Consider the following 25,091-nt stretch of genomic DNA (forward strand, 5'->3'; position numbering starts at 1 on the left):
GGAAAAAAAAGGTAGGGCTATTTAAAAAATTCCCATAAGAATCTAAATTCTTATTAAGAATTCTTATATTCTCGGGGCACGTGGGTGGCTCAGTGGGTTAAAGCCTCTGCCTTTGGCTCAGGTCATGATCCCAGGGTACTGGGATCGAGCCCCACATCGGGCTCTCTGCTCAGCAGGGAGCCTGTTTCCTCCTCTCTCTATGCCTGCCTCTCTGCCTACTTGTGATCTCTGTCTGTCCAATAAGTAAATAAAGTCTTTAAAATATGTATATATACATCGCCAAAGGCAAGGGAAGCAAGGGCAAAAATGAACTATTGGGATTTTATTAAGATCAAAAGCTTTTGCACAGCAAAGGAAACAGTTAACAAAACCAAAAGACAACTGACAGAATGGGAGAAGATATTTGCAAACGACATATCAGATAAAGGGCTAGTGTCCAAAATCTATAAAGAACTTAGCAAACTCAACGCCCAAAGAACAAATAATCCAATCAAGAAATGGGCAGAAGACATGAACAGACATTTCTGCAAAGAAGTCATCCAGATGGCCAACAGACACATGAAAAAGTGCTCCATATCACTCGGCATCAGGGAAATACAAATCAAAACCACAATGAGATATCACCTCACACCAGTAAATGGCTAAAATTAACAAGTCAGGAAATGACAGATGCTGGCGAGGATTCAAAGAAAGGGGAACCCTCCTACACTGTTGGTGGGAATGCAAGCTGGTGCAACCACTCTGGAAAACAGCATGGAGGTTCCTCAAAATGTTGAAAATAGAACTACCCTATGACCCAGCAATTGCACTACTGGGTATTTTTTTTTTCTAAGATTTTATTTAATTATTTGAGAGAGAGAGAGCATGAGAGAGAGCATGAGAGGAGAGAGGTCAGTGGGAGAAGCAGACTCCCTGCTGAGCAGGGAGCCCGATGTGGGACTCGATCCCGGGACTCCAGAATCATGACCTGAGCTGAAGGCAGTTGCCCAACCAACTGAGCCACCCAGGCGCCCCTACACTACTGGGTATTTACCCTAAAGATACAAACGTAGTGATCCAAAGGGGCACGGGCACCCGAATGTTTATAGCAGCAACGTCTACAATAGCCAAACTATGGAAAGAACCTAGATGTCCATCAACAGATGACTGGCTAAAGAAGATGTGGTATATATACATAATGGAATACTATGCAGCCATCAAAAGAAATGAAATCTTGCCATTTGCGACGACGTGGGTGGAACTAGAGGGTATCATGCTTAGCGAAATAAGTCAATCAGAGAAAGACAACTATCATATGATCTCCCTGATATGAGGGAGAGGAGATGCAACATGGGGGGTTAAGGGGGTAGGAGAAGAGTAAATGAAACAAGATGGGATTGGGAGGGAGACAAACCATAAGTGACTCTTAATCTCACAAAACAAACTGAGGGTTGATGGGAAGAGGAGGGTTGGGGGGGTGGGGTTATGGACATTGGGGAGGGTATGTGCTATGGTGAGTGCGGTGAAGTGTGTAAACCTGGCGATTCACAGACCTGTACTCCTGGGGATAAAAATATATTATATGTTTATAAAAAAAAAAAAAAAGAGTCACTTATGGTTTGTCTATCTACCTCCCAAACCCATCTTGTTTCATTTACTCTTCTCCTACCCGCTTAACCACGCCATGTTGCATCTCCACTTCCTCATATCAGTGAGATCATATGATAGTTGTCTTTCTCCAACTGACTTATTTCACTAAGCATGATACCCTCCAGTTCCATCCACGTCGTCGCTGCCCTGTTCCTTCCTGTATTCCCTCCATTTCATGGGCTTCTTGGGCATCTGTTTGAGATTGAGACTGGAGCATGGCCCCCACCTCTCCTTTTCTCTTGTCCATACACACTTATCACTACAGTCTTCCCGGCTCTCTCTCACGTATCCAGTCCCTGAGAGCAGCACCTACCAGCTCGCCTCACCTTCTGGAACCAACTCTCACAGGCTGCTGAACTCCAGCACCGGTCGACCCTTCCAGTCCCATCCTTTGACAAACCCTGCCTGTCACAGCCTGCTGCTAGGCCAGGCTGGGTCCCCCTCTGTGCTCCTACAGACTCACCCAGGCATACACACTGCCCTGTCCCTGGGTGTTCGTGTGTCTGCTGCCCCCTGAAAGCGGAAGCTCCTAGGGGCAGGGCTGTATCTTGTGGATAGTTATTTCCCCAGGACCTCGTTCTTTAAATGGATGGATTTGGTGGGTTTTAAGAAATTAACCTGGTATCAGGGCACCTGGGTGGCTCAGTGGGTTAAGCCTCTGCCTTTGGCTCAGGTCATGATCTCAGGGTCCTGGGATCAAGCCCCGCATCGGGCTCTCTGCTCAGTGGGGAGCCTGCTTCCTCCTCTCTCTCTGCTTGCCTGTCTGCCTGCTTGTGATCTCTCTCTCTCTGTCAAATAAGTAAATAAAATCTTTAAAAAAAAAAAAAGAAAAGAAAAGAAATTAACCTGGTATTAAAACAATACCTAAAAATCTGAAAAATATTTCCATTTTATACTTTAATTTTTGGCCTGAGGCAAACACATAGCTTTATATGGGCCTACAAGAGATACCTGCTGACTTTCCAGCTGTCCAGCCAGGTAGCTGAAGGGTGCAGACTGAAGATTCTGCTTTTGGGTGGCCCCCTCAGCACTTAGCATGGGCTAGCTCATGCACACCATCAAAGAGTGAGGAGTGTCTGAGGAAAGATGCCTCCCCTCAATGTCAAAGAAGCATCATTAAAAAGCTATGCCAGCCTTACATTTTCTTATTTTATATTAAACTACAATAAATACAGTGTAAATGAGAACTCTTGTTAGCATGGATAAATAAAAAAGTGAATCTGAAACATCATTAGGTCTCTCTGACCTTTTTAATGTGCCATTAATACAGTTATTCTATTAGCAGAGACAGCCTCACTAGAGTAGAAAAAAAGAATTTCAACATGCAAGACTGTCAGCAACAGCTTCTCACCCATATAATCTCTTTAAAAAAAAGAAGTAAATAACATGTTCTGCAAAGGAAATGCTTGGTTCATTTCTTATCTAAGGTCTGTTTCTTTCCGTAAAGCATTTAACAACGTCTTTATTTCTCTCATGGAGCATACGTTTGGCTTCCACTGAGCGAACAAGTACTAACTCCTTACTATGCATCATCAAAGATTCCAGATTTCCACAGAAGAATCCTATTGGTATACTAATGAACCACATCCAATACCATTAAAAATCCCTTAAACATGTACAGCATTTTCTAGTACATCAAGTATCAGCACAGAAGGATTAGCTGATCCTCACACAATCTCTACGAAGTGGGTATCAGCTTCATTGTTGCAGTTGGGGAACAGCCTTATGGAGGCTGTGACTCGCTCAGTGTCCCACAGCAAACAAGACACTGTTTGCGGGCTCCGCATGGAATCCGCCACCCAATCGTGCAGTCTCCCATTCTCATATCTTTATTGATGTAGAGAGGAAAGACAATGGATTGAATATTGGTTCTTCATGGAAAAGCCCCTGTCTGAGACCCTGACTTATTTCTTGAACAGGAAAGCCCAGATGAATTTCAGCTTTTCTATTAAACTGAAACAAACAAAACGCTAGCTTTCAGTCAAAGCAGGGCTGACAAAAACTTAAAGCCAGTGTGTGATCCCCTCTACAGAATACTCAACAGATGACTTACACTGATACACATGCTGGTTAGAGCACTGCACAGCAGGAAATAGAATCCTTAAATAAAAACCTTGGGCTTGGCATTGTATTCGTTATGAAAAGTGAACTCTGTCTTGATGTTCCAGTGTTAGACAAAAAGAAGAAAATCGTTTCTTTAATTTTTTACCATGTTCTCAGGGATTTAAGATTATAACAGAAACACAAATGTAGGCTTAAAGGTTTATATAGTTTTCTTCAAGAAGTAAAGTATCGAGGGGCACCTGGGTGGCTCAGTGGGTTGGGTCTCTGCCTTCGGCTCAGATCATGATCTCAGGGTCCTGGGATCGAGCCCCGCGTCAGGCTCTCTGCTTGGGGGGGAGCCTGCTTCCCCCTCTCTCTGCCTGCCTCTCTGCCTACTTGTGATCTCTCTGTTAAATAAGTAAATAAAATATTTTAAATTAAAAAAAAAAAAGAAGTAAGTAAAAAAAGAAGAAGTAAAGTATCGATAAGTGACCCAGACTGGCAATTTCCAACAACTGAGCCCAGGGCCAGAGGTAGCAAGTGTCACCTCGCTAAGGACCTCCTTAGTGTTAGGACCTCCTAACACAAGGTCCTGTTGGTTGCTAAAGCATGACATACTGCCCTGAGGCTGTCACAATCAAAATCTAAGGTGGTTCTGTTTTTGCCTGTTTGAAACTACCAACTGAAAATGGGAAGAGGACAAAAGCTTCCTTAGAAGGAAGATGCTGAGTTCTACATTCACTTTAGTATTTCTTATCTTGATATTTTCCTACAAAATAATACAAGCCTTAGCCTAGATTTCCAAACAGCAGAAACACATCTACCCACTTAAGCAGATATATTCCACTTGCTTATCCAGGACCACATCTCATGAAAATACATGATGCTGGTAGGGGGCCTTTATATTTGTTCACTGAAAATCCCATTCTATTTATTTCCTGGATTTGAAAGACAACCATTTACAATATTATAAAGGCAATACTTCTTCCATCAAGTATACACAGCTTTACATCTGTCCCCTTCCAATCTGTCAGATGGAAACCCAATTACTCGGGAGCAGCCACGGAGAGGGGCCTTAATAGTGGATCATTGTGTTTTCTCTTCTGCAGGCTCCTGCCCTATGCAGAAGCCATAGTTAACTTGGGCTTTTGTTCTTATGTTGAATCCAAGATTTGCCAGACTGAATGTCAAAGGATCACATTTCTAAAGAGACTTAGATAGGGGCGCCTGGGTGGCTCAGTGGGTTAAGCCTCTGCCTTCCGCTCAGGTCATGATCTCAGGGTCCTGGGATTAAGCCCCACATTGGGCTCTCTGCTCAGCAGGGAGCCTGCTCCCCTCCCCACCATGCCGCCTGCTGCCGCTCTGCCTACTTGTGATCTCTTTCTCTGTCAAATAAATAAAATCTTTTTTAAAATAAATAAATAAATAAATAAATAAAGAGACTTAGATAAACAGCTGAGTAACTCCTGGGCTATAAAGGACGATTCTGAGACAGAACAAGGCACACAGAAACCTCTCCCATCACTTCTCAAGGGCAGTGCACCAAAACTGCGAGAGCAGAATCTCTGTGCACTGGACCCTAGAACTGATACTCAGGGTGATTCCCAAGTGCTTTAGAGACACAAGCAGGTCTGGCAACCCAGCTGGAGTAAAAAGCTCTAGCTTTCCCCTTTCCACTCTCAAATCCAATCCCTAAATTTCCCACATGCAAAATTTTCAATCCCCAAGTTGCAGAAATCACTTCCCTGGTATCTTTTTACATTTACTTTTATTTTTTGTCCCTGTTTCAGTACATGTCTCTCTTTCAATTCTGGTAAAAAAAAACTTCTATCCTGGCCCTTGTTCCTACAGAAATTCCACATGGGATGAGAGGGATTGAAGGGATTTGGACATAAAGAGAACAAAATTTTCTTAAACTGTAAAATATTTTTTAAAAAGTAATTTAATAAAATCTAAATTTAGAACAATTACAAAGAAGAAAATAGAGACCCTCTTGTGAGTTACATAAACAACACTACAGCCACAGCTGTGTGGGCATTCAAAACTGCAAGAATTGTAAAAGACCCAAGAGGGAAGCAGGAGAACCAAGCTGACAAAAAAACAGGAGGCAGACAGACAGCCCCACAAACAGAGTTCCCTTTGGTGCTCCTGGCTAAGTGCTTCACCACCTCACTAGAGAGGGACCTGAAAATCAATGCCAGAACCGCTCTATTTGTGTTTTCTTGTATATTTAAGCATGCAAGTTAAACAGATACCCCATAGCATAAATCCCATCATTCTCAAGGAAACATTTTGTTGCCTTTAGGAAGTTACAAGTAAGCAAAGCCTTACAGATATTTTGAAGACAGGAAAGTAAACAAGGCACTGGATTGGGAGGAAGCTGCAAGTGACAATGACCACCACATTTCTGGTATTCCTAGAGGGGAATATCAGATGTGGACAACCCCCTCAGAAGGGCACCTCAATAAGGCTCACTCCTTTCCTCCAGGGGTGGGGGAAATAACCAGGACAACCATTCACCCATTCAACAATTTTCTCGAGATCTATTTTGCGCCAGGCTCTGAGCTGAAGCCTAGTAAGAGAATGAAATAATGTCAGGAGCCACCAGGGCAGCTGCCGCTCACAGAGCTATGAGCAAAACTATGCAGTAGCCTAAGTCTGCTTTTAGAACACACTTCTGGCCAACTCTCTGAGACCTACTTCTGTGAAGTAGTCCCCTCTTTTGTCCTGATGTCACTCCAACCCCCTACCTGCTCCTCTGATGAACACTCACTGCAAAGCCACCAGGCTTAGGCTCCCTCTCCCTCCCAGGACAAAACACCAGACCCTGCATGTCAAGAAAAAAGCAATCTTATTGTAACAGTTCATGGTGGAAATAACTAAGTATACAGCCTGTGAGTGGGGAGCAGTCACTACAAGTTGTATACCAGGGAAACCTTTCTGTAAGAGCTAGCACTTACCTGAGTCTTCATGAATGGGCTGTGCTGAGACTGACAAAGAGATAGCATAGGTAAATAGAATGCATGGGGTTTGTGAGGGTCCCAGGATTCTGAGGTGGTATGTGGTGGTGGTTCAGGAAACATGCTTGAGAAGGTTCCGACAAGATCTTCCAGAACCAACAATGGATAAAGAATGAAAGGAAGGGCATTATAGGACTGGAAAGCAACATGTAAGAAAAACTCGGAGGTAAACGACAGTGGTGCATTTAAGGAACTAAAGCAGGTTAGGACAGTTAATGTCTAAGCTTAGGGAGGAAGGGCAGAGGGGTATCAAGAGATGAGCCTAAAGAGAACCACCCTGGCCGAATTCCTTAGTCCTTATCCTAAAGGGTACAAGAAACCACTGACCTTTTAAATATTAAGCCAGTGAGGAATATCATCTGGAAATAGTGTGGAAGATGGATCTGAGGAGAGCAAAATGTGGGGAGAGAGACCAGTTAGGAGGATTTCAGTAATGCACATGAGCGACCGTGAGGACCTTAATGAAAATGGTAGTAGCAGGGATGGATATTGTGACAAAATTCTAGCGACATTGAGATCAAAGGTATAGAACGTGACTGCTTAAAGGTGAGGGATGAAAGGAAGGAAGTAGCCAGTCATGATTACTAGGTTACCTGGCTGGGACTACTGGGTCCGTGGGAACTTGCTTGTCAAGAGAAAGCTGTGCAAACTACAGTATCTCCTCCATTCTTTAAAGTCTACTTATGCTATTCTTCTCGGGTCTTAAACAGAAAAGTTTATAATTCAATGTTATGCCATTCAACTGATTCACAGAATCTCAGTTAATTATGGATTGAAAAATTTATTGATCAGTCACATCAAATTCCTGGCTGCTATTACAATCTGAATGTTTAGGTTAAAATGTAAAGGTGAAAAATTAAGAGCCTTTATTACCAGTGTTTTCTGATAATGATGATTCTCTCATACTTTACTGGTTTGCCTTGTGATCTGACGTGCTCAATGATCAAGTATAAGAAATCAAATTCTAAGTGGCTTCTAAATTACAGTTAACATAAACTGTACCAAAGTACAATTTTAAAAATATTAAAAATTTAATCCTTACATAAATACACAGTGAAAATAAAGGTTTTATAACTGTTTAATAAGGCAACCAGACACTTGACAAAGCCAGTTTAAAAGAAAATCTGAGTTAGGCAAAGCCTTCTTAGATATAAGCTCAAGCAACAACCATAAAATAAGTTGAATTTCATCAAATTTAAAAACACTTGTGCTCAAAAGGACACCATTAAGAAAGGGAAACAACAACCCACAGAAATGTAGGAAATGTTTATAAATCGTGTTATCTTTTTTTTTTATTTTAAAGATTTTATTTATTTATTTGACAGAGAGAGACACAGAGAGAGAGGAAACACAAGCGGGGGCGGGGAGGGAGAAGCAGGCTTCCCACCCAGCAGGGAGCCAGATGTGAGACTTGATCTTAGGACCCTGGGATCATGACCTGAGCCGAAGGCAGACATTTAATGATTAAACCACCCAAGTGCCCTTAAATCATGTTCTCTGATAAACAACTTGTATCTAGAATATATAGAGAACTATTACAACTCAATAATAAAAAGACTCAATAATAAAACAATAAAACCCCTCGATAATAAAAATAATTAAAAATTGGTCAAAGAATCTGAATAGACATTTTTTCTGAAGAAGGTAAAGAAGTGGTCAATATGCAGATGAAAAGATGTTCAACATCATTAGCATTTAGAGAAATGCAAATCAAAACCAGTGAAATACCATTTCATAGCCACTCGTATGGCTGTAATTCAAATACCAGAAAGATTGTCCAAAAAGACAAGTGTTGGTGAGGATGTGGAGAAACTGGGCCCTCAAATACTGCTGCTGGCCGTGTGAAATGGCGCAGCTGCCCCAGGAAGTAGTCAGGCAGTTCCTCACAAAGTGAAACACAGTCAACATCTGAGACTGGCCATCCCACCCCTAGGTACATGAGCGAGAGAAATGAAAACCTACAGTCACACAAAAACTATGAATGTTGATAGCAGCATTACCTGGAGCAGACATCAACAGAGGAAAGGAAAAGTAGAAAGTGGTACAGCCACTTTTGGCATATTACTGGGGAATGAGAAAAGAATGGAGTATGAATACAGGCTGCAACTGGGATGACCAGTTTATGCTGCTCATTATGCTGAGTGAAAGAGGCCTGTCATAAAAGACCATACAGTATTTGAGTCCACTGATCTGACATGTCCAGAATCGGTAACTCAACAGGGACAAAAAGTAGATCAATGGTTATCTAGGAGTGGAGGACTGAGGTAAAATGGGATTAACTGCTAACAGATATAAGATCTCTTTTTGGGGAGATAAAAATGTTCTAAAATTGATTGTGATGATGGTTGCACAATTCTGTAAGTATAGAGAAAACCATTGGATTGTATACTTTTAAGCAGGTAAATTGTACAATAAGAAAATTACATGTCTATAAAAACTATTATATAGATATATATAAATAGAATAAATATATATACAAATGTATACATATGTCAATATACTCAAATTAAATTTGAAAAACTGGGGTTACATAGTTCATGAAAAAATAAAAAGGAATGAGACTGGTAAATTAGACACAAATTTGTTCAATTTATTGCCTACAAGGCAATAAAACTGTAACATTTGAAGTTTTATTTCCTACTATAGAGAATAAGAAATAATCACACCTATCCTATTCTGTATGTTAAGTTCTAAGGTGACAGAGTTGTAAAATATAATAGTATAGATACAAATAAGTCAAAGTTGTATTCTTCTAGGTTTGTTACATTAGAGTAAATGTCACACAGTCATTTGTTGTCTTATTCCCATGTCTTTGATAATTTTTCTTAACAAAGGATTCTCATGAACAAACCACAGTGATTTTGCAGCCCAGTGTTGGTAAATAGAAAATGACAGGGTATTTCTTCCTAGATAACCACATGGAAACAATCTAAAAGTGAAGAAATCTCAGAACTAAAGCCCCAAGAAATCCCCTGAATGAAACAAAGGAAAACATGCCCAGGTAACTCTTAAAACTGTTGGGATTTTTTTATTTTTTATTTTTTAAAGATTTTATTTATTTATTTGACAGACAGAGATCATAAGCAGGCAGAGAGGCAGGCAGAGAGAGAGGGGGAAGCAGGCTCCCTGCTGAGCAGGGAGCCCGATGAGGGGCTCGATCCCAGGACCCTGGGACCATGACCTGAGCCAAAGGCAGAGTCTTTAACCCACTGAGCCACTCAGGCACCCCAGGTTTTTTTTAAACTACATATTAATAACTGTACTAACTATAGCAATATTTTATATTAACAACTATAATAACTATTACAATATAGTAATAACTATAGCAATTATTAAAGAAAGAGAGAGCTAGTTTGAAAATTCTCACCTGATAACAGAGGAAGTTATTACATCAACTTTAAATACTTGCAAGACAGAAGCAAAGATGGGAATTTATAAACCCAATAAAAGAGGTGGAGCATCAATGAGGCAGACTGACATAAGCTGAAAGACAAACCTGTGACTAGTAATGACAGGCTCATGGAGGCAGCCAAATCATAGCTAAATTGCATTGCTGATGAGAAGGAAAGAAAAACCAATAAAACTAGGAAACAGACCAAAGTAATCCAATTTAAGAATCATCAGCCTACTGGAGGTCAAATAATTATGCAAGCAGAGTAGAAATCTGACTTCAGAAAGAAATTAAAGACAAGTTTCTGGATGCTCAATAGAGTCAATTATAATGCAGCTATCTTAGAGGTATATGAAAAGCCATTTATAGCAACTGTCATTGAAATGTCCCTGGGTATCCTCGTATTTTAAGCATGAAACACAGAAACAGAAAGATATGGGTTTTGGGGGATGTGGGGATGAGTAGAAGCCCAATGTGGGCCTTGATCTCATGACCATGAGATCATGACCTGGGCCAGAAACAAGAGCCGGACAGTTAACGGACTGCATCACCCAGGCACCCCAGGAAAAAAGCTATGTTTTTTAAAATTAATTAATTGGGGCCCCTGAGTGGCTCAGTCATTAAGCGTTCACTCTTGCTTTCCACTCAGGTCATGATCTCGGGGTCCTGAGATCAAGCCCCACATTGCGCTCGGCGCTCAGCCTGGAGTCTGCTTGTCTCTCTCCCTCTGCTCCTCCTCCTGCTCTTTCTCTCTTCCCCTACCACCCCATGAATAAATAAAATCTTAAAAATAAAATAAAATAAAATAATTTATTTATTTGACAGAGAAAGAGGGAGAGAACACAAGCAGGGGGAGCAGCAGGCAGAGGGAGAGGGAGAAGAAGGCTCCTTGCTGAGCAAGGAGACAGATGCAGGGCTTGATCCCAGGACTCTGGGATGATGACCTGAGCCAAAGGCAGACACCTAACCAACTGAGCTACCCAGATGCCCCAGAAAGCTATGCTTTAAAAAAAGGGGGTGGGGTAGGGTGGGGAATATAAACATGCTAGGATATTGTATTCTATCACTTTATACTAATTAAATTACCTGAGAATAGTTACATAGGTGGATTCACAGACAGAAAGTCCTACATGAAATGTGTTTCAGACCCCTCTCCTTGGAAGTAAAAGGCAGAACCTGGCAAATGACTGGTCTAAGGTACTAATTTTGCCAGAGGTTTCACGAAAGAATTTTTTCTGCCACCAGCAGAGATAAAAATGCAACTGAAACCCCTAGCAGATAAGAGGGCAGTGAGTTAGAGACCAAAGGCACCTTGTCCAGATGCTAAGGACCACCACCAGGAAGGCACTTGTTTACTGATGACAAAGACACTAATTAAATCACTGGTTGGTGAGTTCAGAACAGTCTGTTCTGGAGGTGAATGTAGCTATTTAAGGAGCTACAGAACCTGAAACAATTTATCAATGAGCTAAAAATATCCAGACAAGGATCTAGTGAGAGTTACCCAAAAAGGACAAGTAGATTGCATCATCAACAAAAAGCTGGGTTAGAGATGTCAAGATTAATCAAACAACAACATTTTGAAAAATATAAGGTATAAACAATTTATAAGTGTCTAGACTACCTTGAAAAGGCTGGATATCATATGATTTCTGAAGGCATAGCTAAGATTTTTTTTTTTTTTTTTTTTTTTTTGAGAGAGAGATCACAAGTAAGCAGAGAGGCAAGCAGAGAGAGGGGGGGAAGCAGGCTCCCTGCCGAGCAGAGAGCCCAATTCGGGGCTCGATCCCAGGACCCTGAGATCATGACATGGGCCAAAGACAGAGGCTTAACACACTGAGCCACCCAGGTTCCCCAAGATTCATTAACAGAAATATACATCAGCAGTAATGGAAACAATTGTGCCATGATATTTCTGTAAAAATGGGTTAACCAAATTAGAAGTTATCTTTTTTGAAAGGGAAATTGCCTTTAAAAAAAAAAAAGGGAGAAAAGACTAGGAACAATAAAGAAAAACATACAGGGCAAAGAAAACAGAAATGTAGCAGTTAAAACATATAAAATACATGAGTCAAATAAAGCAAAGATCACTGCCTGGCATAGAAACAAAATCCAACAATGTGTTGTCCCTAAGAGATATAAGTAAGCCCAAATAAAAATGGGCAGTAGGTCAAGGTTTAAGATTTACTGTATCTTTGCAAAATCAAAAAAGTGAAGGTTACTATTATAAAAATGATCTTAAGTGTGAAAAAGTATATATAAAAATATAAAAACTTAATACAGTGCATCTTAATATGTAAACATAATAGCAACATATATCCTTTTTTAAAAAAAAAGATTTTATTTATTTGAGAGAGAGAGAGACAGAGACAGAGCATGAGCAGGGGGAAAGGGACAGAGGGAGATGGAGAAGCAGATAGCCCACTGAGCAGGACACCCAATGCGGGGCTTGATCCTGGGACCCCGGGATCACGACCACAGCCGAAGGCAGACACTCAACTGACTGAGCCACCCAGATGGCCCACAACAATATATCCTGAAGAAAAGTTATAAAAATTATAAAATATAATTATATCTAAAAGCCTTAGCAGGACCCCACAGCAGACTGAACAGATAAGGAATTAAAAATCTCTCAATGAACCAGACCCAGTATCTCTAAATCTCCTAAGGACAAACAGTATGTATCTCTAATAGTAATAGCTATACCTTAGCAAAAACTACTATTCATTTCTGTTTTCCACTTTGAATCTCTCCACATATTTTACAAATAGTTTTTTTTTAATTTTTTATAAACATATATTTTTATCCCCAGGGGTACAGGTCTGTGAATCTCCAGGTTTACACACTTCACAACACTCACCATAGCACATACCCTCCACAATGTCCATAACCCCACCCCCTTTCTCCCAACCCCCCTCCCCCCATCAACCCTCAGTTTGTTTTGTGAGATTAAGAGTCACTTATGGTTTGTCTCCCTCCCAATCCCATCTTGTTTCATTTACTCTTATTTTACAAATAGTTTTAATGCTCAATCAACCTCTAAATGCTTCTCTGTGCATCATTCTGTAACACTTGTCATTCAGGAGATACTTATTATTGATAATAAGTGCTCAATAAAGTACTTGTTGGATAAGCTAATAATACCAATAGGAGAACAACAGCAATAACCCTGGCAAAACAGCACCACCAGTTGAAAAGAATTCCAAATGTATGAATAGCAGTTTCTTTTCTCCCCATGCCCTAGACAGAATACAACCCTTCTTTCCTTAAAATGTGAAGGCAAACTGTCATTTAAGATCATTTAAAACGATTTAATAAACACCATGTTAAGCTAAAAAAAGGAAAAATTATGTTTACTGACCTCGTAAGTATGTAAGGCGAAAATGAAGCTGGATTATCCTGCTCTGAAAAGAGGGGCATAGATCCTCCCATAATCCACAGACGGAAGTACAAAATGACAATCACCTTCAAAGAAAAGAAGATTTGGTAAGAAAATCATTGCTTATTGGGTGTCAAGCCCCACCTTTCTGGAGGACACTTGTGATGCTTTATAAATGTTTTATTTTGTTTCACTATGAACATTTCTATAAAGTCCTAAGATTCAAGATGAGGAGGCAAGATGGAAACAGCTGGGAAGGGAGAGGAGTATAAACAATGAAGGTGTTGAGGGAGAGGCAAGCAAATTCTTAATTACAGCTGTCAGTAGCAAGCATTTACCAGCTGTTATCCACTGTGCTAAAGACTTTCCATCTCACCTGCGGCCTCACAGCAACCCCAGAGGTAGATGAGAAAGCTGAGGTTTAGAAGTAATTTATCCAGAATCCCATAGCTAATAAACTGCAAGATCCAGAAGGTGAATCCATGTCACTATCCAACCATGTTCTTAACCATTCCATTTACACAGCCCTGTGAAAGTTAATTTAGAGTATAATAAATAATACTGCCGTGTTCTGAATAAACACATTTGAAGTGTTCCAACCCTTGAATGCCCTGAAGCAGAACATTCATGAAGGGTTATTTCAACAAATCCCAGGAACATCTTTTGTGTCACCCACTAGAATTCTATGACTAAATGGTGCTATCCTGTTGCTAAGGTGAATAAGAAAACCAAAAGCAGAGACATTTCCTTGGGGATGAGTTTTGCTTATAAGGGTGTTTACCCACATAGGCCTTCCAGATGATTCTTACTTCAATAGGACAAAATTACATTGTTTTTATTAAAGTTAGAGGGAAACATTTGCTTGAATAAAAAGCCAAAGGATTAATTTTGGAGGCAGTTAAAGCTGGATTGTCTTTTCCATGAATATCACTGACTTCCTTTATAAATACCTTAATATAAATAACCTCAAATCCAAAAACCTAAAATAAATGTATGGTGTCAGCCAAAAGCATATCAATAGTAAACAATGCCTAGGCAGCAACTGAAAATCATCTTAATGTTCACACAATGTCCTGCTCAAACTGAATTAAATTCTTAAAGACATTATAATGGAAAATATCAATGATGAAAGTAATAGGAAAAGTATCCCTAAAGCACATAAGTTCCCTAAAATACCATGTATTTGTATAGAGGGAAAAAACTGTGATAATTAAACAAAAGGAATAGGAAGATAAATAGAAGATAGGGTTTTAAGAATAAATTTTTAGAAAAACAAAATGATTATTAACTGACAACTTTCCCCATAGCAATGATGTCAAATTACTTGCATTCCCATACAGCTCTAAGAAAATAAGTCACTTCTGAAATCAGTGATGAATCATCCTAATTCCATGCAAAGATAATGGGGAATACTTTAGAGAAATATTTTGTCCCTTGTGTTGAGACTGTCCAGTCAAGACTCTCTGCTGTCATTCGGATCTGCATACTCTTCTTCCATAAACATGTTTTAGTGTCAAGAAAAAAAAAATCATGTTAATTGGTAACATTACAATTCAAAGACTTTTCATAAGTTCCCCATTCAAGTTTATGGGGAACGGCAACAGCATAAGAGAATGGTCTCCTGAATCCAGCACTGTAAGAAAGTGATTAATGTGACAGTCACCAAAGATGGCAACCAAGAATTCCTGCCCCCCTTTGCATGTGCTTTCTGCTCTTCACATCAAGAAGGAAGCCAACTGCCCCTCCTCTTGAGTCTGAGCTAGTCTTGTGACTTGCACTGACCAACAGAATGTGGTCAGTTCTGGGCCTACCCTGAGAGGTCCTGCAACTTTGGGTTCATGCTTTTAGAACCAGCTGCCATGTTGTAAGGAAGTCCTGGCTACCCTGCTAGAGTGAGGCCACAGGGAGAGACCCTAGGGAATGAGAAAGCACACACAGACAGTCGAGCCCAGAGGACAGCTACAGGAAGCTGCTTGTGTAATCCCAGTCAAAAATCACAAGGAGCATTAGAACCACCTAGCTTGATGCTGCCCAACTAACGCATTCAGGGCAAATACATGTGGTGGTTGTTTTAAGCCACTACATTTGGGGGTGATTTGTTGTGCAGCAATACGTAACTGATACAGCTCGGTTTGTGCCACTGAGACAACTCAGAATCAGCATCTTGAAAGGGACTCATAAAATAGTACAGTTGACACTGTCCGTGTCACTGAGTTCACGTACTCTGAGAAGGTTTTAATGCATACCTTCCAAAGCTTTGTAACATTCACAGCATGTAAACTCTTTGATCCTAAGATCGTGCTGTTAGCATCTATTGCTGATTCTATGAAATAATCTGGATCATGTCTCTGAGCCAAGTGAAAGTAAAATATTCCTTATCAGATATTTCAGAAGCATACATATACTTACGTAACTTATGACCAAAGTGGCCCTTTTTAAGAATGGCCTCATGGTAAGCAGGAAATGCCTATTGCTCCTTGCTGTCAGATACCTGGAACAGGAGAGAAAAAAAAATCTTAAATAAGTGTTAGAGTCCACTACACATAATGTTCTCCATTCACTGTGAATAAGCTGTAGCTCAAAAAAAGGTCAAAAAGGATCAGAGCTAAGAGCATGGCTCCTGGATCCAGACCACTTGGGTTTCAGTCTCCCAGCGGCTTACTGTCTGAAAGACCTGGGGTAAGTTTCTTAACTTCTTTGCCCGTCTATGTTTCTCACTTACAAAAAAAAAGGTGTTGGGGGGGGGGGATAATAGTAGTACCTACTCCACAGAAACATTGTGGGGTAAAATGAAATAATATTTGGAGTAGGATCTAGCACTGTTAGCTGTGAATATTACTACCCCATCTATGCCAAATAACCCAGCAATTCTGGTAACTGTGTGGTTACACTGGTGGTCCAAGGGATCATCAGAAACAAGAGTTTACCTACTGCATTTAATTTGAGATACTATGTCTTCAATCTACAAAATACACAAATACCTTTTTAAAAAAGATTTATTTTAGAGAGGATGGGGGCAGAGGAAGAAAATCCCAAACAGACTCCCTGTTGAGCACAGAGCTCAAAATGGGGCTTGATCCCATGACCCTGAGATCATGACCTGAGCTGAAATCAAGAGTCAGGCCACCCAGGTGCCCTATCTCGCAAGTATCTTAGCCCTGAAAAAATAAAGTATCCAAGTCACCCAAGGTTAAGAAACTTACCCAAGCTAACAAAGTTAGTAAACCTCACTGGTGCGATCAGAGCTCACCAATATGTAATGGGCAATTGTCTCATCAGCCTATGGCCTCTGGAACCAAACTAGGTTACAAGAATGTCAACTTCTAGAGGGGCAGGAACTTATGTGGATGCTGTATCTGCCATAACTCACTGATTTGTATAAAATGGGAACCGCGTATTTCTGCATAAGAGGCACATGGCTTTGATAAAGACAATAGGGGTGCCTGGGTGGCTTAGTTGGTTAAGTGTCTCCTTTTGGCTCAGGTCACGATCCTGGAGTCCAGGATCCTCTGGCTACCGGCTCAGCAGGAAGTCTGCTTCTTCCACTGCCCTTCACCCCACTCATGCTCTCTCTCTCACTCTCTCTGACTCTCAAACAAATAATCTTAAATAGAAAAACAAAGACAATGAAAGAAAAGCAAGAGAAAGCTATTAACAACTCCCAAGCAAAAACCTAAAGCGTCATTTCACCTACATGCAAACTTCTATATTTTAAACTACAAAGTGAAGGAACAAATCAAATCATGTAACCCAGCAGGCATTTCCCACCTCATCCTTATTTTTTCCTACTCTTTTCCATTTTTTTTCTTTTACTCTATTTAATTTCTCCTGGAAGAATGTCTTCTCAAATCTCTTAAAAGCTGCACTTGAATGAGGTCTCTTTACACAATGGGAATATTTTACTGGCAAGATATCCCTTTGTAAGGCTTCAGTGGGTTCAAATCACAAAGAAGTGTCCATCTTCATGACTGCTTATAAAATATATATGGTTGCTCCACTTTGCAACAGTTAAATGTGTCCAGATGGTACTGTAAGGAGGCAACAATGTCACTCAGAAGCAGGTCTCTCTTCTTGCTTCCCGTTTCCTCTTCCTGGTTCATAAAGAGGAAGCTGTGGATCAGACCTTTCAGAGTTCTTAATGAGTGGAGAAAATGAGGTGAGCTCAAAAAACCACAAGTCCGCTTTTAGCAAAATCTGGACTGGATCCAACCCCAAGCACTGCACTTAAACCTTTCCTTAGCTCTCAAGCTTGTCAAGGAGGAAGGCCAGAGATGCTGTCAGCTCTCACAACACAGATACATGACTAAGTACCAAAAGAGGCTTCCGGGAGTCCACCACTTCCTGAATCAATACACAAGATTTTGTGTATGTTTGTGGTGGTGTATATCTCTGAAGCGAAATCCTTGGCTCTGATCTTCAATGTGAACTAGATCTATATGATTCCCAAAAGGTTACAGCCCTGCCAAGTGGCTTCTCTCTGCTCTGCCTCCACTATTTCTATCATTTTCAGGATGACTCAACAAAGATCAACCCTGGATATTTCTGCTATTCCTTTCCAGGATGCAAGGTAAGTGAGTGGCAGCAGGAAGGGAACAGCAGTGTGGGAACGAGAAAGTGTTGGAGAGGCCTGAAATTGTAATACTCGGAATGAAAAAGCGCTTCTTGGGTTAGTCTGCTTTTGGAAGCTCCATTTCTCAGGTTCCCTCGTTGCTGGTTTATTTTAACGTGGAAAATATTAGAAATGGTCTCCTCTCTATAGAACAACAAACCACAGGGTTTAGGATTTTGTTCAATGTTAAACTTCGATAAATTCCGAAAGTCCACATTTTGTTTCACTGAAAGCTTACAATGATGTTTATTTCAGGGAGTGATATTTATAAAGTGTCCCTTTGCTTAGAAATTCTTCCCCCACAACAAATTCCATTTCCTCAAGAAGTTAAGCTCCTTCAAACACCAAATAATTTGCTCTTAAAAGGTATCATCCCAAAGCCATGAAAGTCCAAGATGATACAGAGAGGAGTGGTTGAAAAATGACCTCTTTCAAAATTTCTACTTCTAGTTGCTGACCAATATTAAAAGAGAAAATAAGCCAAAAGGATACAGCTCCTTTCTTGGTAAACACTAGGTCAGAGGCTGAGTCTTAAGCTCATACAGGAAGAACTCCAAGAGCTGAATTCTCTGTATTCCTTCCTCCTCCCCAACTCACAATAAAATTAAGACAGTGGAATTTTCCCCTTTAGTCCATGATATATGCATGGTCTGTAACTGAACAACAAAAACATTAACAGAATAAAAATACCAAAAAATTGATATGTGCCAGATATAAATTTAAGTCATCAAATTGTAGTTATTTACCAATTTTAACAATTCTATGAGGAAAAATAGAATTCCCTTTTTTATGGAGGAAGAGACCAAAAAACTAGAATATTCAGCTATTCTATCAGATTCTCTCAGCTATTCATTTCAATCACAAGCTAAAGAATCTGTAAGTGCCTTTTAAGAAGGCACTATGTAAATGCCATCACTGATAATTTTCAATTTCAGGCAAAGTCTCCACTGTTTTCCTTGTGAAGCCAGAGAACATTTCAACAACCAAACCAAAGCACTGAGGAACGCACTAGAATAGGAACCAAGGGTTCAATTCCCAGGCTTCCAAGTCATTGGTTTTATGGCTTGTAACCAGTCTATAAGGAGCTTTGTTTTCTTATTTTATCGATAAGAATTAAATTCAGTGGTTTCAGGTCTAAAATACTGTGATCCTTGGATGTTCTCACCAACAGATGGTATCACAAATGAAAAATGAAGAAAAACAGAGAAACCTGAAAATTTTAAAAAGAAATGCTAGGGATTAAGAGGAAGCAAATGTTAGTTGATCAATCCCCACCCCCAACTTGAGTAGACCCTTCATAATTTGCAGTTGCACAGGAAAATAATATTTTAACATTAGTTTGGGGTGTTGCATTATCGAACTCTGCACTTTTAACAATTTCTGATTTTAGGCAAACAACAGATCAAGATTATCCAGAGTAGATTCCCTAACCTGTGCTCCCTCACACCCAATACTACTTTTTCTAACACCAAATCTTCTATTAATGTTCACCTTCTCAGTTGATTGTGTTCAAATATTCAGAGCTAATCGTGACTTCCTCCCTCAAGTTCACCTCCATGGCTTCTCAGTCATGAAATCCCACATAAGGTCCCGGCTGAGATGAGGACAACCAGCCACAATGAATTGCCCACCAAAATCCTGAGTGTTAAGTAAATGCTCATTATTTTAAGCCACTGGCTTTGTCGACACAGAATTATTATGTCAATGGATAACTGATATATATCAATAAATCCTTATAGACCCAAACAGAGTTTTAAAAATATTTTTCTGCCTCCACTCAACACCCCGCCCCTTTTTTTTTCTGTGTGTTCCTTATTCTCCAGTGCTAGACCAGGGTACGAAAGAAGAATGCTGGGTTTGGGAGGTAGACAGCAAGTTGGAAGAGGGGAAACTACAAGATGATACTATCTTAACCTTAAATCCTGCTGGTTTAAATGAAGATGTTATATTATTACCTTCCAGCCCTTCTCAGGATCTATAAACACCTGTTAATTTTTGCCTTAACACCAGCTCCTGTGGCACATATCTCAGATAAAAAGAGTTGTTACTCTTTAACATTATACCAATAAATTATAAAAAGCTTGAAGGGGCACAGAATATATGACCATAAAATCTACCACTTTGGCATGTGGATTATTTTAAGCTGAAGGCACAAGACACAGTAGAGTCAAGAAAAATTTTGATCTCTCCCTTCACTACCTAAAAGAATTTAGAGAGGGGGCCTGCCTCAGAGAGGAAGCTGTACCAGAGGTTGACTTTTACCTGAATGACTGACTTAATCTGTAGGACAGAGCAAATCTGTAATTACCAAACATCTGCTCTTCCTACTGTCCTGAGAATTACGCTCCCCTGTTTGGAAGCCCTTAGCTCAGGAAGGCACAGAAGTCTTGATGAGGAACAAAAGGCTGGCTGAGGACAAAGCAAAAGCTTACACCCTGCAATCTTCCCCCACCCCGACTCCTGGGTGGGACATGTGTGACATTCTTTAGGAATCTCCCAACTATCTTAATGTTAATACCTTGCTAGAGGAAAAAAACCTTGAAAATGGCAAGGCCTCTGGTATCTGGTTTCTTGTAAGTCCTCTTTAGTTTATGAAAGTTTTATTGAAACCTCCCTTTTCCTGACCGCCCCCAACCCCATCATACATAACCTGCCACCCCTCACAACCCCCAGATAGCAGCTCTTTCTGCCCACGGGTTCTGTCCCCGTGCTTTAATAAACCACCATTTTGCACCAAAGATGTCTCAAGAATCAGCTCCGGACCTCACCCCACCGAACCTAACTTTTATTCTAGAACTTCATCAGTCTGACTTGCCTTTGGGTCTCATATTTTTATGGGACTCCTGTATGTATGAAATTAAATTTGTTTTCCTCCTGTTAATCTATCCTATGTCAATTTATTTATTAGACTAGCCAAAGAAGCTAAAAGGGTAGAAGGAAAAATTTACCTCTTCTTTTAGCTATATACAAAATTCCTTCTAGAACACCAGTCATACTAATTTAATTTCTCCTGTTCTTTCAAAGTAATAACGGAGATTAATAAAGAGTCATATACCATGACCAAAATTTTTTTAAAAGATTAAATTCAGAGCTTTTTAGGATAGGAATTTAGGAATCTGCTTCTCTTTGGAACACAAGAAAAAAGGTAGGTTTTTTGTGCTTCCCCCCCCACCCAGTTGACCAAAGTAACAAAGACACAGCTCACATTAGAAAAGATTATAAGCTTAACAAAAACAACAAAAAGAAATGTAAGTGTCTTTGGGTTCTTCTTTAATGCACTTTCTCCTTGAACTCATGAAGTGCCTCATCTAAATCTTAATAACCAAAGGCATTATGAAGAGGAGTGAGACAACCTTTGATGTCTCCTTTGATATTCAAATGCAGAGTCTGAAGCAAAGGAGCCAATTCTAAGACAATAATGCATTTCTCACTTTTATCTATTCAAAAACCCCAAATCACCTTCAATACCCCATTCTGTGGCTATGGTAAATTTTTCTTTCAGAAATTTCAAACTTAGCTCAGTATGTTATTTACAAAGAAATATGTGGAAATAAAGACAAAGAAGGCAAAGAGAAATATAATTTCAGTTCTCTAACCATTTTGTAAATCAAAGTTAGAACTGGAAGAGGTCAGAATAGCTCAGGCAGTTTTACAGGTGAGGAAAAAAAAAATGAAAGTCCAGAAGTGTTAACCAATTTGTAGATCAGGGTCCTTTGATATCAAAGGTCAATGAGTTCAGGCTTTATTATTCATTAAGTCTGCGGCCTAATTTATATTCCTAAATGAATTTAGTCAGAGACCCCAATTCCTCCTACATGTAACAGCAAAAATCCAATTCTAGTGATATCCTTTTCTGTCATTAACAATCCCAGAAAAGTTTCAATTCATTCATAATAGGGGGTACTTAATGTACTCTATGGGCATCATTCTCTGTGCTATGCACTTTACTTTTTTTTTTTTTTTTTTAATGATTATTTATTTATTTGACAGACAGAGATCACAAGTAGGCAGAGAGGCAGGCACACAGGACCCTGAGATCATGACCTGAGCCGAAGGCAGAGGCTTTAGCCCACTGAGCCACCCAGGCGCCCCTGCACTTTACTTTTTTTATGTCATTCAATTCCATATTGTGAGCCATGCTTGTCCCCATCTTGTGAATGAGGCTAAAGGAAGAATTTACTCAGGATCTTGCAGCTGGCAAGTGGCACAGGTGAGATACGAATCCAAATCCAAAACATTCACTACTCTATGTAGCATACAAATAAACCAGAGCTGGTTTATTTAGCACACTTTCAACATAGATTATTTTTGTATGCATTTCTGCATGTGTAGAAACACAGGGATTTCTACTAATTAAATGATAAAGTTCATCTTCAGTAACTTCCTCCATTTGCATGGGTCTTCAATAAAACCCTTAGTATAGGTTTTTCCTACAAATGAATGAACTGAGGCGGTGCACGATTCTTGAAAGGGTCTTTTATGACGTATCCTTTTAAAGGTTAAGGTGTGTAGTGGTTGCTGAAGGTTGAAATGCAAGTTCCATGTACTGTGGGCTGATTCAGAAGTCCTAAGTGAGAACAGATGGCCAAAAGGAGAGTGTGTGTGCATGGCTGAGAGGGTGTCACTGTACTGTGAACCCATCCCCATCAGCTGGCCAGCCCCACAGAAAAAAGTGGAAAGCAGGAACACAGAGTGAGACAGATAAGCATGTCCTGAGAGTGACAATGAAGCTGACACCTGAGGAAGAGAAGTGAATTAGGTGAGGGGAGAAGGAATAAGACACATATTCAGAGGCCTAGGATTGAGATAGGGCAAGCAACGTGAAGAACATAAAAGTTCATTCTAGCTGCAGGATCTAATACTGGCAGAGTGGTGACAGGGAGGCTTGAGAGGCAGGCAGGGGTCTCAGTGACCCTCCTATCCCACTGTGTGTGGAGTTTGGACTTTATTTGGACAGCAATTAATAGTTGGTGAAGAGCTTCAGGCAGTGAGGACCCAATGCGATTTCCAGCACAAAGTGGCCCTCTGTGATGTTGCTAATGTGACTAGTGTGAGGTCTATAACAGAGCAAAGGGCCCAGCAGTCCCAATGGGGAAATGGTAGGCAGCAGTGATTCTGGAAGTTTCTGAGATGTCAGATTCAGAAATAGAAGAGGTTCTAGCCCAAATAGGTAAAGAGACCTGATGGCAGGGAAAAGTGAGAAAGGCATGTGTTGTTACATTTATTTACCAATCTTATTTAGTATTAAGTCTTTTCTTAATGCATTTCAATTTTGTGTGAATAGGTCATTAATTTGATGTCATTCAAAACTTTCTACTAACCAGAATATTAAATTGCCAAATTAGAAACCCATTATAAGAATATACATATTATGGGGACGCCTGGGTGGCTGAGTTGGTTGGACGACTGCCTTTGGCTCAGGTCATGATCCCGGAGTCCTGGGATCGAGTTCCGCATCGGGCTCCCAGCTCCATGGGGAGTCTGCTTCTCCCTCTGACCTTCTCGCTCATGCTCTTTCTCACTGTCTCTCTCTCAAATAAATAAATAAAATCTTTAAAAAAAAAAAAAAAAGAATATACATATTATGCACTTGTGTGGCCTTTTCTATGTCAAAGGGCTTTTCAGTCCAGTCTAATATTTAATCCTTGAAAGATCCATATGCCCTTGGCAGAAGAGAAAGCACCATCCCCACATTATTGACCTAGACCTAGACCTCCTGAACCAGAATTCAGACATTTTATGGCTGATTCCATGCCTTTTAGCTGCATCACATGATCTCCTCTCCATCCACACTGTCAAACACATTCGCTGCAGGTTTCCTCTTACTTCTATCAGTCCAAACTTCTTGCACACCACAGACTCTTAAGAACCCATGCAAATGAAATCACTACTACTTGCAGGACACATCTGCGTGAGTACCCAAATAAACTTTGCACTCAGAAGATTAAAAACAGCCAATGATACCATAATCATATTTTCTGAACCTCTTATTGGAATATACAGACTGATAAATCCAAATATAATTCAGCTAGTGAAAGGGAGTATTTGGTATTGAAACTGTCCAGGTAAACTGGGGAAACACATGTTCTGTTAACAATGACAACAGTAAAATAACAGCTGACATGGAGTAAATGCCTACAGTGCCCCAGGCAGTTCCTATGTATAAGTACTTAGCATCTTCCTACAGTATGTGCACTAATAAAATCTTCATTTTACAAATGGGGAAACCAAAATATTAAGTCAAGAAACTTGCACCGAGGACCAACAGGAGTCAGAAGGTCAATCTAGCTTGTACCTTTAATCACCAATGCTCTTCTGTTTCTCTGACACTGCCAACTAAATCTGTCTTCAACTTACCCTTTGCCTGAATTTCAAACACTACCCTCAAGTACAAACATGGCATTAACATGTATTTAAAAGAATGATGATTCCATGAAAAAAAATGCTCAACATCACTCAGCATCAGGGAAATATAAATCAAAACCATAATGAGATACCACCTCACACCAGTCAAGGAATGACTAAAATTAACAAGTCAGGAAATGACAGATGTTGGCGAGGATGCCGAGAAAAGGAAACCCTCCTACACTGTTGGTGGGAATGCAAGCTGGTACGGGCACTCTGGAAAATAGTATGGAGGTTCCTCAAAAAGTTGAAAATAGAGCCACCCTACCACCCAGCAATTGCACTACTAAGTATTTATCCCAAAGATACAGATGTAGTGAAAAGAAGGGGCACATGCACCCCAATGTTTGTCCACAATACCCAAACTATGGAAAGAGCCCAGATGTCCATCAACAGATAAACGGATAAAGAAGATATGAGATACACACACACACACACACACACACACACAAAATGGAATACTACTCAGCCATTAAAAATGAAATCCTGCCATTTGCAATGACATGGATAAAACTAGAGAAATTATACTAAGCAAAATAAGTCCATCAGAGAAATACAATTATCATATGACCTCACTGATATGTGGAATTTAAGAAACAAAACAGAGGATCATAG

The 25,091-nt window shown here is 40.1% G+C and overlaps 1 protein-coding gene across 2 annotated transcripts in view; it reads right to left on the bottom strand.

The window, feature by feature from the left end:
- LOC111159975 (transmembrane and tetratricopeptide repeat containing 1) overlaps positions 1 to 25,091 on the bottom strand; it is a 259,364-nt gene that overhangs the window by 124,906 nt on the left and 109,367 nt on the right. Inside the window, exons 6-7 of one of the 2 annotated variants that reach the window (XM_022522697.1) lie at positions 15,872 to 15,953; positions 13,445 to 13,548 (exon numbers count right to left, since the gene is read on the bottom strand). The exons of the other annotated variant lie outside the window; for it this stretch is intronic. Coding sequence (XP_022378405.1) covers positions 13,445 to 13,548; positions 15,872 to 15,953 — 186 coding nt within the window. The remainder of the gene's footprint in view (positions 1 to 13,444; positions 13,549 to 15,871; positions 15,954 to 25,091) is intronic. 2 annotated transcript variants of the gene reach the window in all.

Source organism: Enhydra lutris, unplaced genomic scaffold (assembly GCF_002288905.1).
Source record: "Enhydra lutris kenyoni isolate GAN:26980312 unplaced genomic scaffold, ASM228890v2 scaffoldscaffold72, whole genome shotgun sequence".
Classification (NCBI taxonomy): Eukaryota; Metazoa; Chordata; class Mammalia; order Carnivora; family Mustelidae; genus Enhydra; species Enhydra lutris.